Below are 16,041 nucleotides of genomic sequence, written 5' to 3' on the forward strand. Positions count from 1 at the left end.
CCTTTTGCTTTTTTGGTTAGAACTGATGGGTGCTTTAACATTTTTTTCCTTTTTATTTTATATTATTTTTACTTATTTATGGAAAATTTCCAATATGTACAAAAGTAGAGAGAATAGTATAGTGAACCCTTATGTACCTGTTACTTAGCTTGAGCAGTTAACACTTGGCCCGTCTAGTTTCACATGTACTCTTCCTCACCCTCCTTCCAGTTATTTTAAAGGAAAATCCTGGCATTATGTGATAAATATTTTACTATGTATCTCTAAGTGGTAAGAGTTCTTTTTAAGAAACATAATTACAATGCCATTATTACACCAAAAAATGAACGGTTTCTTAACAAACATTCATTGAAACTGTTGATTTTATAAAGAAAGTCAGGTGCTTATAATTAAATTGTTGGCTTTTTGTCTTCATTGCCAACTTTTCAGTGAGTAGAGAGATTTGTTTTCCTCTTACTTTATAGGCTTGCTATTAACTCTCCCTGCCTTAGAATCCCAGCTTTTTGTGTTGCCATTTTGCCCCTCTACACCTAAGGCTCCAGTAAAGAATCAGAAGTTGGAGTGTGTTTGAAGAAAGTGATTGGGTGGGCAAATTGGAACATTGTGTGGCTAAACCAATTTACGAGGTGCCTCATGAGGCCAGTTGTTTGCATTGTCTAGAAGTTAGTTATTTTATGGTGGTGTTGGCTGAAAAAACTATTTTTAAAGGCAAGAAGACTTGCCACCATATCAAATTTAAGCATACTTCTTGCTTTTACTAAAACTGTTTACTAGACTTATGCTGCATAAAGCATTATTGACTCCCTGATCTTTCCAGCTGTTAATGCTCTGTATACTTTTGTCTGCATTTTCCTTCCAGACTATTTCTTTTGTCTACATAGTGACTGCGATTGTGGGAGTTGAGGCCTGGTATGAACCTTTCCTGTTTAATTTCTTATATAGAGACCTATTCACTGCAATGATCATTGGTAAGAAGCTCCATGTTGAAGCCTGTTGTAACATCGCTTTGTTATCAAAGCCAGTGTTTGATTATAACCAGCAGCGCCTCGCCGCCTGCCCGCACGCCCTGCTGCAAAAGCAGAACCCCGCAACCCTGTAGGGTTTCAGCCAAACCCTTAAGGAAAATAAGGTTGCTTTGTTTTGCTTTGTTTTTGTTTTTGTTTTTTTCACACACACACACTGTATTTTATTTTTACAAGAGATAAATAGACTGACGCCAAGCATTGTACATGGATGACCACAACAAAAGCAACAATGATTGCAATTACCAAACAGGAAACACACTCATACTATGTCATAATATTGACATTCAGTCCAGTAATCCTCCACTGTAACAGCTCCTTTACTTTGCAGTGAAAATTGATTTGTATGTTCTTTGCCTCTGAGTCCTTGTGGGATTTTTTTTTTTTTTAATTCAAACAGAAAGTCACAAAAATTATACGCATCCTCATCAGTTCACTCAGTCCCATGTAATTAATTTTTTTTTCATCTTGATCTTTTGTTAGCACTTTTATGAGTTCATCAGTTTTCCGTTAGAGTTCTGAAAATGCTTATTCATTCAGTTCAGCAGTACAGTCAGTTACCAGAAACCTGTACTTGTCAGAGTCTTTTCCATGAATTTCTTGAAGATGAAACTCTTTTATAGGAACATATTTGCAAAAGCATCAGAATACACCCAGAACTGTCTGTAAATGACAAAAGACTTAAAAATGACCACAGTTAAAGATTTGATGAAAGTTCATAATAATGCAGTTGACAAGAAAATTAGTTATTTCTGAGATATACATTATAAAGTAATAACTAGGATTATGACTTATAACATTATACCAGAACATAAGATTTTTAGAAATTTCATGTAATGTCTGAAACATTTATATTAACATATTTCCATACAAATAACCCAATGAAAGTTTAGTATTTGTTGTTTTGTTTGTTTGTTTGTTTTGCTTTGTTTTGTTTTTGTTCAGCACCAAGGTATTTCTAATCAGAAGGCAATACTGAAATAGATCACACAAACCCTGTAAACTAACTATTCAAATTAATCTAGACTGTATTGGAGGATCCACACTGAGTTGGACATTCGGTATTGATTTCAATACTTATCTCAAAATTGAAGATTGTTAGTTTGAGGAAATAGAATGACGAAACACAGAGTTTACTTTATAATACATCCACTCCAAAAATTGAGCTTCTGTTCCTCTCAGATACCCTTTTTCTTAAGCCTTTGAATGCTAGGTAAAGGTTTTGATCATGGTAATGTTTCCTTTTTGATTTTAGCCAAAGGGGATATCTACAGGATGATTGAGTGGGGGAGAGTGTTTTTGTGGAGAGGGGCAGAGAGGAAGAGGAATCTGGGTTGTTATTTGGGGCACCAGGAGTGACACTAAGACCTTTGTAGAGTAAAAGAAAAAAACTTGTTGGCTGTTGCTCTGTTCTCTTATCTAAAAATTAATCCTCCCTCTGTCTGTCTGTGAACCTTGGTTACAGAACGGGAATTGAAGGCTTAGAAACAGCTGAGAAGATGGTGCATTAAGCACTGGCTTTCAGAAAAGGAGTAGTTTGGGGATTTTCTGTGGCTCTGGACTGCAGATATTTTAGGAACCCTGCTGTAATCTAACAAATGTTCATTTTTGGGTGCCTCTATAAACTGATTTCTTTACCTTGAAAAGGCGAGCTATTTTTCATCTCCAGCTATCATTCATGAGTGAATCTTTTGATTTATGCAGCTTGTCCTGTGGCAGGTGTGCTGCATTTTACATTTAAATGTTTATTTAAAGATAAAATGGAATCTCCGACATAGGAGATATATTTTTGAATGTTAAGTGGATACTTTAGTAGGCATATAAGTTTCTTTGTAATTTATAATTTTTGGCAGCAATACTTATTAGGTAATGGTACTTCCTATTGCATCACATTAGGGGGCACACGATAGCTAGTTGTCTTTCTGTCTGTGGTATCAGTAATGACTAGAGGGATGAGGTATTGTACATCTGTTCCGTCTTTTCCCAAGTTCTGCCTCAACTCTTCACCTAGTGGTACTAACAGTCGCTGATGATCATTGCTTAGGAATCCATTCATTCAGTGGATAGCCAGGGAATAAAGTTTGTTTTTTGATAAAGTGCCTCATAAATTCATACTGATAATTCCACATCATATTTGATGATACAGATCTTTTACTTAACCTAGTTGATCTTATATTTGTTTGTCCTTTAAACTCTGACAAAAGTCTTTGCTTTCAGCGACACAAAATAATTATTCATTTGTGTTATTCCATAAAATACCCACAACAGTCTGAGAATGTAGTTCCAAAATCAGCGACATATGATTACTGGAAATTGTTGAAGATTTTGGTTTTTTGCAGTTCCATTTGCTCTATGGTTTATCCCACTAGAGAATGCCCAGCAGGTTATTATAGTCTAAAGTTCCCATTCTGTGGTTATGCCACCTTCTGTGGATATGTACATTTAAGTTAGTTTCATTTTACTTTTGATAATTATGGATTACTTTTTCTTTTAAAATTTATTTTTCCTTTATAATTATGTAACGTATTCACATGATTACAAAGTCAAATCTATATATAAAACAAGATACATTCAAAGAAGTCTAGTCTCTATCACTACCCTAGCCTTTTCTTCCCTCATAGTTAACTATTCTTAGTTTTTAATTTTTTGGTTTATCTTTTCATCGTTTCTTTCTTAATATAAGTAAGTGTGTGGGGGGGGGGGTTTATCACCCCCTTTCATAGATAAATGGTAGCATACTATACATATTTTACTACACATGCTTCTTTTTTTTTTCCCCTCCATGTAATAGTATATCTTAGAGATCACTGCATAGTGATGTTTAGGGATCTTCCTCATTTCTTCTTACAGCTGCCTGGTACAATACTTCATTGTGTGGATGTACCATCGTTTATTCAAACAACCTTCTACTGATGGACATTTGTGTTATTTCCGGTCTTTTGCTGTTGTACAAATTGCTGCAGTAAATCGTCTTGTACATATATATGTCTGTTCATGTTTTTCCCAGGGTATTTTGGAAGAGATCTCTAGAAGTAGAATTGTTAGTAAGGACAAATGTATGCAATTTCACTAAATATTCCCATATTCCCTTCCATATGGGTTATCTGATTTTTGAATTCCCATCAGCCATGAATGAAAGTACTTGTTTATTTAGTTTTACCAATGTAGTATGTTGTCAAACTTTTGGATTTTTGCCAGTCTGTGATAGGTAAGAAATGATATATCTGTATAGTTTTAATTTGCATTTCTCTTATTATGGATGAACTTTTCTAGTGTTTGAGAGCCATTTATATTTCTTTTTTCTTTATATCTCTAGTCAGTTTTTGCATTACAATTGTTAACCACTTTATTTTTAGAAGCTCTTTATCTATTAAGTATATTAATCTTTGTTTTGATATAAATGACATTTTCCCCCTTGTTTGTTATTTGTCTTTTTTACTTTCGTTAAAGTATTTTTTGTCTTGTTGGTTTTTATTGAAGTTTTTATTTAAGCCTGGAAATACGAGGAACCAAAATATTTGTTGTGACCATGTTATCCTTGGTGTTCATCTCATTCTGATCAATCCTGTTTTATGAATTCTATTCTGATTTTTCTATAGCTATTGTTTCTTATATTATGAAGTCTAGGCCTTCCTTTGGTAATAAGAAAAGCAGGTCTACATATGTATGGGTTCTATCACTATCGTTATATAGAGTTTAATAGACAAGTATTTAACAATTAAATATTCTTTATAGAAAGTACATCGAGCGTTATTTAGAGAAGAAATAGAAGATACAGTGTTTCTCTTTGGCAACCTATATAGAGCTCAGGCTTTCTACACGCTTACTGCACTTAATTAAGATAAAGCTATTTTAGGATGTTTTAAACTAAAAAACTCTTGGTACCAAATCTTTTGCAAGTCTCTCTCAGCCTATTTTCAACACCTCAAAGCTACAGATGATTCTGGGTTAATTCATTTAGCCCTGGCTCCCTAACAGTGTGCTCCCCAGCTTGACATGGAATGAGCTGCTAAAAATTTCTGAGGACATTGAGGACATCTTGTCTTCTCTTCCACTCCCTCTAAGATCTTTTAACTCAGGGAACTTTGTTCCATTTAGGCTTGAAAGTAGTAGAGTAATTCATCTTTTGAGATGAGATTTCTGTTCGGTGAATTCTAGTTTTTTCATCTTTTGTTTAATAAATTTATTTATTTATTTATTTATTTTTGGCTGCATTGGGTCTTCTTTGCTGCGCACAGGCTTTCTCTAGTTGTGGCAAGCGGGGGCTACTCTTCGTTGTGGCACGCGGGCTTCTCATTGCGGTGGCTTCTGTTGTTGCGGAGCACAGGCTCCAGGCGCGCGGGCTTCAGTAGTTGTGGCTTGCGGGCTCTAGAGCGCAGGCTCAGTAGTTGTGGCGCGTGGGCTTAGTTGCTCCACGGCATGTGGGACCTTCCCGGAGCAGGGATGGAACCCATGTCCCCTGCATTGGCAGGCAAATTCTTAACAACTATGCCAGCAGGGAAGCCCCTTTTCATCTGTTTTTAGCAAGATGCCTTAGGAATTGTTTTGAAGGAATGTTCTTCTGTCTTTGATCCTTAAGGTCACAGCTGCACTGACCACTGCCCCCGCCCCCCCAAGCCAAGTTTAGTCACCAGGAGTCCAGAATGGGCTAATATGTTGAGTGACAAGGAAATATCCAAATGAAGTATCCAGAAAGTTGCCACATATATTGATTTGGAGTTTGAAACAGAGAAAGATTAGAACTTGACATCTCTATAGATCACAGAATCAGATTCAGGGGTCACTAGAAAATCATTTAAACCATCCTCATGGTACAGCTGTGGAATCTGAAGCTCGGAGGGATTGTCTGATTTGCCCAAGACTACATAATTAGATTTTGGAGTCATCTGCAGGTAGCTTATCGTTAAAGCTGAAGAGAAGATTCTCTGAGGGAGTGTACATGCACAGTCAAACATCCAGTTAGGAATATGCAGGAGGTAGATTACCAAAAAAGGACACCAAATGTAATGGTTGGATGGCTAACAGGAACATTGGGTGAATGGAATCACAAAGGCCAAGGGAGGAAAGAATTGCAGTTAGTGGATAGTCAGCGGAGTCATCTTACTTAGAAGTCAGGAATGAAGAAAGGATACTGAATTTGACTATTAGGAGAGCTTGATAAATTTCAAGAAGTACAGTTTCTGCAGAGGGGAGGCAGAATGAATGAGTGCTGAGGAAATGAAGACAACAGGAAAGTTTGGTGAGTGATAGGAAATAGCGGAGTAAGATAAGTAGATAGTGAGAGCAACAGAAGCAATGGTAAGGCTTCTTGGGAAGGCCGTCCTTTTTAGGTTTCAGGGGAAAGAATTAGTGTGTAGGGTAGGGGGAGAAATTAAGAATGCTAGGGAGGTAAAGATAAGTGTAAAGGAAGCAGCAGGATTTATTAATTGTCCCCTCTTCCAATAAATAACTTATACTGGCTGTGCAATTTACTATATACCAGGTACTGTTCCAGGTGTCTTTGCATGTAATAACTCATTTAATTTTCAAAACCCTATGGGGTTGATACTACTATTATCTCTATTTTATAAAAGAGGAAACTGAGGCACTGAAAAGTTAATTTGCCTGAAGTCACATGACCAGTTGGTAGCACAACTGAGATTCAACCCACTCTGGCTCCTTGAGTCTCTGCTCTGAATCACCAAACCGTACTGCCACTCTTCCAGTTGTAAATGCTGTTCAAAAATGTATTTAATTTCATTACAGAAGTAAACCTGAACCTGAAAATTATTGGATCTAAAAATATTACATAGTTTGTATGCATTTGATTATTATAAAAATGACTCTTGAATAATAATTCATGATAATTTAAATATTCTTCTCTTTAGGTTGTGCATTATGCGTGACTCTTCCAATGAGTTTATTAAACTTTTTCAGGTAAGTATTTTATTTTTTAATTGGGCAAGAAATATGAAGATCTTTAGAAATTGTTGTTTAGGTGAATTTTAGGATTTCTTTCTTTTGGAATCTGGGCATTTTGAAAAGGTCATGAAACCTGTATTTTGAATCTAGAATGAGGTTAGGATAATTTGTCTGTGGTGGCTTGCGTAGTCAATTCAACCGTAGCCCAGAACTACTAGTTTTTTTGTAAAAGTTTTGGGCTCACCAAACAGTCTTCTAATTTGTCATTTTTTTGTGAGTGAATCAGGAGGGAGTATGTTCCTGTCAAATATTGATAGGTTTATGTTCTTTTTATAAATTGATTGTAAGTTTTTAGAAATTGATTATGTGTAAGTTTAGTTAGCATGATCATACAATAAAACTTCTCAACCTGTGTAGTTGAGGACCAAATCCTGGACCTATGCCGCCTCTTCTCAAAGAGCGCCATGTGGAAATTCTGGCCGGAGGAGTGTGTAGGGGTTGGGAGGGGAGTTGCCCTGGTGGAGTCACATCTCTCTGATCTATGCATTTCTCCACTTTGGCTCAGCCACACTGAGTTCGTTTATGTGACCTGAATGCATTTTGTTCTTTCATTCCTCAGTACTTTTGCTCCCACTCTTTCCTCTACTCCTGTTTCCTCTACTTGGAACACTTTCTTGTACTTCCCACTTCATCCTTCAGTGCTCAAATCTGTCTTGCACAGTCCTATCCATGTCAAGCCAAGCTCTATGAATCTTCCCTCTTTACGGCCACTGGCAGTCATTCATAGACGCCATAAAATTTACAGCTCTGAAGGCCTTAGAGATGATTTGAGTCATGTCTTCCTCTTCTTCTAAAGTTGAGGTCCTGTCCTGATTGGGCAGTATTTTGCCTAAGGTTATGTAATTAGTGGCAGAACCGGGATGAGGATTGAGGGTTCAGTTCAGATGAGCAAACATATATGAGAGTACCACCTGTGTGCCCAGAGCCACTAAGATATGCTGTGGACCGTCTCATTTCAGAGTCTTTCACTCTTAAGTTGTGTATCATAGTAGCACCATGGTATTTATTTTTCCTAGGAAAAATAGGAAATTTTTCCTATTATATTCTAATAGGAAAAATATTTATTCTTCCTATTAGAATATAATCTCATAGGACACAGTCCAAGTTTTATTGATCTTTACATTCCAGAGGGAAAAGTGAGACTAGGGGTCAGAAGACTTCCATTCTAGTCCTGGCCCTGCCACTTGGTAGCAAGTTATGTAAATTTAAATTCTCACATCCTCACTTAACCTGTCTCTAAAATGGGATTAATAATGTTGGTTCTACCTATGCCATGGGGTTATTGTGAATAAAAATAAGAGAATAAGTGTGAAAGTACTTTGAAAACTATGAAATACAAGTACAGTGTTTTTATATGTAATAATGTTCTTTGTATTACTTGATTTTTTTTTCAGAAGCTATAAAAATAACACCTTGAAACACAATTCAGTCTATGAAGCTATGGTTCCCTTCTTTTCTCCATGTTTGCTATTCATTTTGTCTACAGCATGGATCCTCCGGTCACCTTCAGATATTTTAGAGTTACATCCTAGAGTATTCTACTTAATGGTTGGAACAGCCTTTGCCAATATCACAGTAAGATTTTTTCTTTTAAAAATCGTCATACATATAAGAAATATTTGACAGAATTCAATAGTTTGAGAAACCTTCTGTAGTATTAGAATAAGCAGATTTTAATTTAAATATCTTATATCAGAAATTTGAAAGAATAATAACCTCAAAGACAGAACATGCTGTAAGTTACTTTATTTTTTTGTTTGAAACCAGTAGGATTTGGGAACTGCTGTAGTATTTTGGAGCCATGACATAATTTAAATTTTTTGTTTTGGTTGCCTGCTGAAGAATTCATGGAATAATTCCCTTCAGACTCTAAATATTATTTATAGTGTGGTTGAAATGGCAGCAGATCTAATGTTTAATTTAGGGAGCTTGGAAGGGGTTTTTGAGAGAGGAAACATAGACACACACACACACACACACACACACGTTTTTTAATCAACTGATTTTTAAATTAATAACATAGAATTAAAAACTTTGTAATAAATACTACATACGTTAAAAAATCCCTTTCTCTGCTATGGCCCAGCAAGAGGGCAGACAGGGAGGAAAGATCAGGAGGACTTGAGAGAAGACCCTGTTAGTCCTGACAGCCAGGAAGCCTGTGCTCTAGCTCAGGCCAGGTCCTTAATAAGTTTTTATTTTTTAACTTAGCCACTGAGTTTATGTTTCCATGTGTGTAACTGGTGTTTAGTATCCCAAGTCATATTGATTTCATAGGGTTTAAAGATCTGAAAACATTAATGCATTGTATAAAATGTATCTCTGAAGGAATAAAACTATATTTGAGTAAGGTGTTGAAAGTAAAGAGAGCCAAAGAGGTTCTGAGGTGTTGTATGATAACATGACTGAATTGGAGGTAGCATCTCCTCATCACCATGAAGAAATTTAGGTGTGTGTTACTGTGGGGGGGGTGTTCTGAGAAAATTGTTGTCGTATATCATAGAATCTTAAAATTGGGAGAAATTTCTTTTATCCAAACTGTTACCCAGTAGAAGAGTGCCTTCTGTAGCATCCTTACTAAATTATCTTCCGGTCTCTTCTGACACACGGTCTGAGGGTCCACGTATTTGGAGGTTGGGGTAGAGGTCCAGCTGGGCTCCTGAGCAGTTGAGAATTACTGAACTTGATAATAATGTAATGTACAGGTACTTGAATGCTTTTTAAATGTTGGAGTGACTCGTGCTTTGCTAATTAAATTTTCATTCTCTCTCTCTTTTTTTTTAATAACTTCAAGTGTCAGCTGATTGTTTGTCAAATGAGCAGTACCCGGTGCCCAACTTTGAATTGGTTTCTGGTTCCTCTCTTCTTGGTTGTCATAGTGGTAAATGTAGGAGTAGCCTCTTACATTGAGAGCGTTCTCCTGTTTACATTAACGACTGCTTTCACTCTGGCCCACATCCATTATGGAGTACGAGTGGTGAGTAATCTAGAGCAAAATTGGTTCCATTTGATTCTTAAATAGTGGAACGGAGGTGAGGGAGAATTTCAGAAGAAACTTGCTTATTATAGTAGCTGGAGGAATTTTGGGATATTCTCTAAATTTTGGATAATATCCAGGTACATGATGCCAGATATCGTTTCTGTAATGAATATGTCGTAGTAACTACAAATAATTTCAAAGCTAGATAATTATTGTGAGGAATTAGGTCTTGTTTTTAAGTGAGAAGAAATGTAAACCATTTTCTTGGTAAAGAATTATAAACTCTTTTGTGCTTTTAATTATATATAGGACAAAATCATCTTATTTGTTATCTGTTTCTATGCTTGCTTCTTTAGCTTCAGGGGCATTTTTATAAGGGGAAGTATAGAAGAGTAGATTTAAGAAGTATTCTGCAAACCTTAATATTCTCTTCTAAAATAAGAAACGGGTTTCAGGACAAATGGACTAAGATAGGTATAATAAAATGAAAATCAGAACCATGCAGTTTGGTTTCTTTTTCCTCACACTGTAACATGCTTTTCTAATTATTTTACATAGCTTAGCATGGTCTCATAACTGTGATTTTGAATTGCTGTACAGTATTCCATCGAGGAGATTACTTAATAATTATCAGTTTACTTAACCATGACTCAGTTATTGTAATCATTTAGGTTGTTTCCAGATTTTCACTATTATAAATAAAGTTGAAGTGAACTATCTAGAATAATATTTTTTTTCCTTCATTTGCTTTTTTTCTGAGGATAATTTCATAGCAATCGGGTCATGTGATAGGGTATTCATATTTCTGTGGCTTTAAAAATACTTCTATTTGGTATGTTTGTTTTGAAAGGAACCCTGCTGTGAATCAGTTTGAGAAACAAAATGTCTTTACTTCTGTATTGTCAGACACATTTTTAAAACGGGGGCACCTGTCATGCTTGATAACAACTTCTTATACCTTGCATATGTTTCTTCCCTTAGTGTTTCTCCCCAAAGTAGCCCACATTTGTTGGAACAAAATAGATGAAAACAACCATGATAAGTCTATGAATTGGGACATGAAGACATAATCATTTATGTTTTTGTTTGTGCAAATTTAACGTTATATGCTTTATATCAACACTCTGAGGCCTTTATTCTGATATTTCATCAGTCATATGCATGAAGTAGAGCACAGTTACCAGTGTCTTTCATAATTGTTTTAACTTATTATAACCCTCAGAAGCATATCTCTAGAAAACCATATACACACGCCAAACCAAACCAAAACATATTTAAATTACAAAGGCAGTACATTTTCACTGTTAAAAATCTGGAAAATAAATATAAGCTCAAGCTAACTGAAATAAAATTCCAGGAGCGTATTTTTTTGGTCTGTCTTTTCTGCTCTCTTAACACTTGTACAACTTCTGACCAGAAGGTGAAACTTGCTAGACCACACAAAAACATTCACTTGAACTATTGAAATGTAAATATTAAGAAGAAAAATGGAAATAAGAAGGATTAAATAAACCATATTTGCTAACTGGCACATTACCTTGCTTTTGCCTACCCACTAGGGATACCCTAACTAATATGGCTTAAACTGTCAAAAATTTACAGATCTAGTTTTATACTGTTTCATCAGATTAGGAATGATTACCTAGAAGTGTTACAACAAGGTGAACATTGACTCTAACCATATATGTAAATATTTGATCTGATAGATACTATAAGTCAACTAACCCTATAATTTTTCAGTAGATTTGAATGTAAGGCTGTGTGGTCTGGAGGGTTCTGGAAAGACTAGATTTTGGAGGTGGGCAGACCCAAGTTTAAGTCCTAACTCTCCCAGGGCAGTTCTGGTACTCATTTAGCCAGCTAGCTCTACAGCTATCCTAGTCCAGAAAAACCTCTTCATTTCTGATGATTTTTGCCATACCAGTAAGTTGTTGTCTTCAGAGGGTGAATTCTGTATGCTTTTTAAAAAAAATTACGTATGTATTTGTCATTGCCTCATGTTCTGGTTTTCTATAGGTAAAGCAGCTGAGCAGCCATTTTCAGATTTACCCCTTCTCATTGAGGAAACCAAACTCGGATTGACTAGGAATGGAAGAAAAGAATATCGGCCTGTAATCTACAGAGAGAAGTACTGTAAATAAGATGCTTGTAAATATTTCATCCATCACCATTGAACTAAATTGATCTGCTTAACAGACATGGGAACTCAGTGTGTGTGGTACTTGGACAGCAGGAGTGATACATATGATCTGAACTTGTGGAATTTTGGACCTACTAACTCCCAGCTTCTTTTATTTTGTTTTTTATAAAGCCATGTGATGTTTTGGTTAAACATAATATACATTAGACCAGCAAAATGTTCCTAGTAATTTTACCTTCAGGAGTCCGTAATGTTTTGGTTCATACAGAGTTAAAGATGCCTTGGTTTTTATTTTTAAAACCCCCAAATTTGTTTAGGAACACTGATAACATTCAGAAGACCCAATATGTTTTCATATTTGGTACTTAGTAGTAGGTCTTTAGCTGTGGAAGCTATCAGTAGCCCAAATCCAACATAAGGAAAAGATAAGAGCAAGTCACCTTCAGCAAGAGATGCCAAATGATTACAAAACAATATACAGTTGCCAAATACTGGTTTCTCTTTCCCATGGAAATGCCTTTTGTCCTCATGTGCTAAGAGAGCTAATATATATATATATATATATATATATATATATATATATATATATATTTAGATTCTCTAGTATTCTGGCTCTCTTTGTTATGGAATGGATCTTGATAAATGGTTTAATTTTCTTTTAAAGAAAAATATTCTCTTGAGACTTAGTAGAGAACGGATTGTAATTGTAGCTCACTCATTGGCATGGTTCATTGTTTAAATGTGGCATTATTTCCCCCTCAGCTGCAAGTTGCTGAGATTTGGTGCCTATGAACTATGATCGTATGAATGCATGTGACAGTCCCAGTCTTACAATAATTACTTGTGAGGAACACAGATAAGCGTCCTTATAAGAAAAATTTTCTTAGGAGTTAGGAATCTCATGAACCTCACTATGAAATTACTACTGTGAACCTCACTACGAAATTAGTTTTCTGATTTAATTTGTCCTTCCTCTCTCCCGCTGTCTTTTTCTGTGGAAGAGAGTGCTGTGTTTTTTATTTCATACAGGATAAAGAAATAGAAATTCTCTCTTCCCCAACTTGCTCACTTCCCCACTTGAAGAAAATTTTTGATATATATGCCTTACTGAGTATGTGCTCCCGTTATGTGACTTGGAGTAATTTTTGAGGTTTACTGACAAACGTAAAAATCTCTTTGACTTTAATATGGTTGTTTTATGATCACACCTTTTTGTGAATGTGGATATTCTATTTCTTTTTTTATTTTGTCTCCATTTAATTTGGTGGTGATGAAATTTACTGGCTGATTTTCTTTTATTTTCCACTGAATGAATTTTGTGCTTGAATGAAGAGTGTATCTTAAACCCTTTTTTTTGGATGGATTGCACTTGGATAAAATAGGCACCACTGTGTTGATATGTAATTAAATCCATAATCATTATTTATCTGTGAATGTGACCTTCGTCAAATTTAATTATAGTGTATTCCTCTTTTGGATTTTAGTCTGCTGCTTTGTAAAAATAACTATGTAATTGATATTTCAGTTTTTAAATTTGTAAAGTCTAATCATTGTCATTCAGGTTATTAGAAATGAGGCATCAAGGAGCTAACACATGGTTCTGTACTCATTTTGAAAAATTGTAAAGGTTGAGGTATATTTGGTGACTTTCTCTGAGACAAAAATGAACACTGAAAATAGGTGAGAAATTGATGAAGGGAAATATGGGTAGTGATTTCATGTTTGCTAATAAATTGCCATCATGGAGGTCAGAGAATGAACTAATTAAGTAAAAGTAACTATTTTTTGTATACCTTGTTCTGTGTCATCTGTAAAATTGAACTGGATAAAGTGTTAATTTGGGCCTGGAACAAAGCTTTGTTTTAGGGTTCTGAGCTAATCATTTTATTGTTTTGTTGACCTTGTATACGAAAATGAGGTTAATCTGTATTATAAAAGAACTGATAAATATTTATAAAATGACAGATGTGGACCACAGGCTTTCTTTACCATGTACAGTATAGTAAAAACAACAACAACAACAAAAAAACCCTTTACTTCTGGCATAGGGTCATGTCCTATAATTTTGGGGCTGTTTTACCTCAAAGTGTGTTTCTGCTCTTTTTCTGTTGCATCAGGTTTATTTGAAAATTGTTTTGTGCCTATACGTTATAACATATTTCCCAATGGTGGTTAAGAATTATGCTATAGTCAGTTTTATTGGCATCGTTTGATGAAAGAAAGATGGCTGTCAAGAAGATAAAAGATGAAAAGTGAGTAATTAACTGTTTCAGAATACTGTGGACTTGTGAATCTTTAGTGTACTGTTGACTCTTTTTCTTGGTTTAGTCTGCTGTCTCGAAGTGCATCATGAAAGCCCCCATTTGTTATGTAGTGATACAGCAGCTGAAGCAGGACTTCATTACAAAGAGCTCTTGTGAATTTACGTCATTGCCAATTATCATAACATTTCCGAAGTATAAAATATATTTTAGGCTTGTGCATGATATTTTGGAGTGCGTTCACACCCCAGCCTTTCTCCCAGCATATGCTGAGCTGCCTTTTGGGGAGCAGTGGCATGATTGGTCATACATGCATGTTTTCTGTACATTTCAGAATAGAGTGCCTTAGCCAGGCCAGAGGTTTGCTTTGTGTTTCTTCTGACCAAAATTACCTAGACCTGTAAGAAGTTTCTTTCCAGGTTATGGTATGAAAAATGTCCTTTATGCTTGTCAGAAAGTAATTCCCCTATATTTGAGGGGGGCATGGGATAGAAAAATCTTAAAAAATACCTGAGTATGTTAATGCTGCCTTTTATGATCCTTCAATAGCATTCATGATCCTAGTGTAATGTACAGTTTAAAATTGCCACAATTTAACCAACATTCCTCTCTTAATGTGTAATAGACATAGTTTATGGGTTCTAGTCTTAAGGGTAATAGAGTGAATAACTTCCACATAAAGAACTAAATAGTCTTCCCTGGCATTTTAATAATATCATGGTTAAATTACTTTTAATTGTAATTTTAAAAAGAAGGTTCAATGCTGATTATGGCCTAGAATGTTATAGTACTATTACCAACATTTCATTTTTTTTTAGTATAGAGCTGTTGGGAAGAGGAGTGTATGTCTAGGGTTACCCAAATTCTAAATAGTTACCAAAAGAATATTGGTCACGACCTAGAGCCTGGGCATTGGGGGAACATGCAAAGGAGAAAGCAAGCATAGTATCCACTTTAAGGGGAAGAAGAGATCACTTTAGTGCCCAATGATCCTACTGCAGTGCACAGTTTAAAATTGTCACAACTTAGTCATTCCTCTACTAACTTCAAATGTGAGTTTGAAAGACTCCTAAGTGTTCAGTTTTCAAAGAATTATTTTATTTTGTAGTCAGTCCAAAAACATTTGGAATGTACCTTGCTTTCCAAAGCAGACTTTGATTCTCTAAGTTATGGAGGATAAAAAGATAATCTGAAGGTGTTTGAATCAAAGGCTACTTTTCCCCTTTATATTTTAACAAGAAGCCTATTTGTAACTCGTCCTGTTCATTCTTCACCTGGGTTTTTAACTAGCCACTGTCTAGGACAGAGACGCCCACTTGCTCTGTCGCCCCTAGATCTCGCCACATTCACATCTCCTCAATTGCCTTATCTCTCTTGACTAGTCAAGGACTGGGAACATGCCAGAGGGAACAAAGTAAACCTGATGGACTAGAACATTTGATGTCGGGTCCCCAAATAAGCCAAAAACACATACAGACATCTTTGATTGTGTTGATTCTTATGTTCAGAGTGGCCTTTATCTTGACCTCAGTTCTGGACTTGCCTGAGCACTCTATAGGAAATTTATGAAGTCAGACTAGAATTTTCTTTGTCCTATGAGGTGTCCTTGTAAGGCAGCATGCCCATTCTTGAACACCCTGTGGGTGAATAACCTTAAGTGAGCTGCCAGTACTTGAA

General features: G+C 35.7%; 1 protein-coding gene across 2 annotated transcripts in view; it reads left to right on the plus strand.

The window, feature by feature from the left end:
* Positions 1–12,641, plus strand: part of SELENOI (selenoprotein I) — a 37,906-nt gene extending 25,265 nt beyond the window's left edge. The window contains exons 6-10 of one of the 2 annotated variants that reach the window (XM_061210696.1): positions 860–968; positions 6,890–6,938; positions 8,378–8,558; positions 9,778–9,960; positions 11,980–12,641. In XM_061210696.1, coding sequence (XP_061066679.1) covers positions 860–968; positions 6,890–6,938; positions 8,378–8,558; positions 9,778–9,960; positions 11,980–12,078 — 621 coding nt within the window. In that variant the 3' untranslated portion in view covers positions 12,079–12,641. Of the gene's footprint in view, positions 1–859; positions 969–6,889; positions 6,939–8,377; positions 8,559–9,777; positions 9,961–11,979 lie in introns of those variants that run through there. The other variant, XM_061210697.1, reaches the window with a different exon arrangement.
* The last annotated feature ends 3,400 nt before the right edge of the window (positions 12,642–16,041 follow it).

Source organism: Eubalaena glacialis, chromosome 14 (assembly GCF_028564815.1).
Source record: "Eubalaena glacialis isolate mEubGla1 chromosome 14, mEubGla1.1.hap2.+ XY, whole genome shotgun sequence".
Taxonomy (NCBI): domain Eukaryota; kingdom Metazoa; phylum Chordata; class Mammalia; order Artiodactyla; family Balaenidae; genus Eubalaena; species Eubalaena glacialis.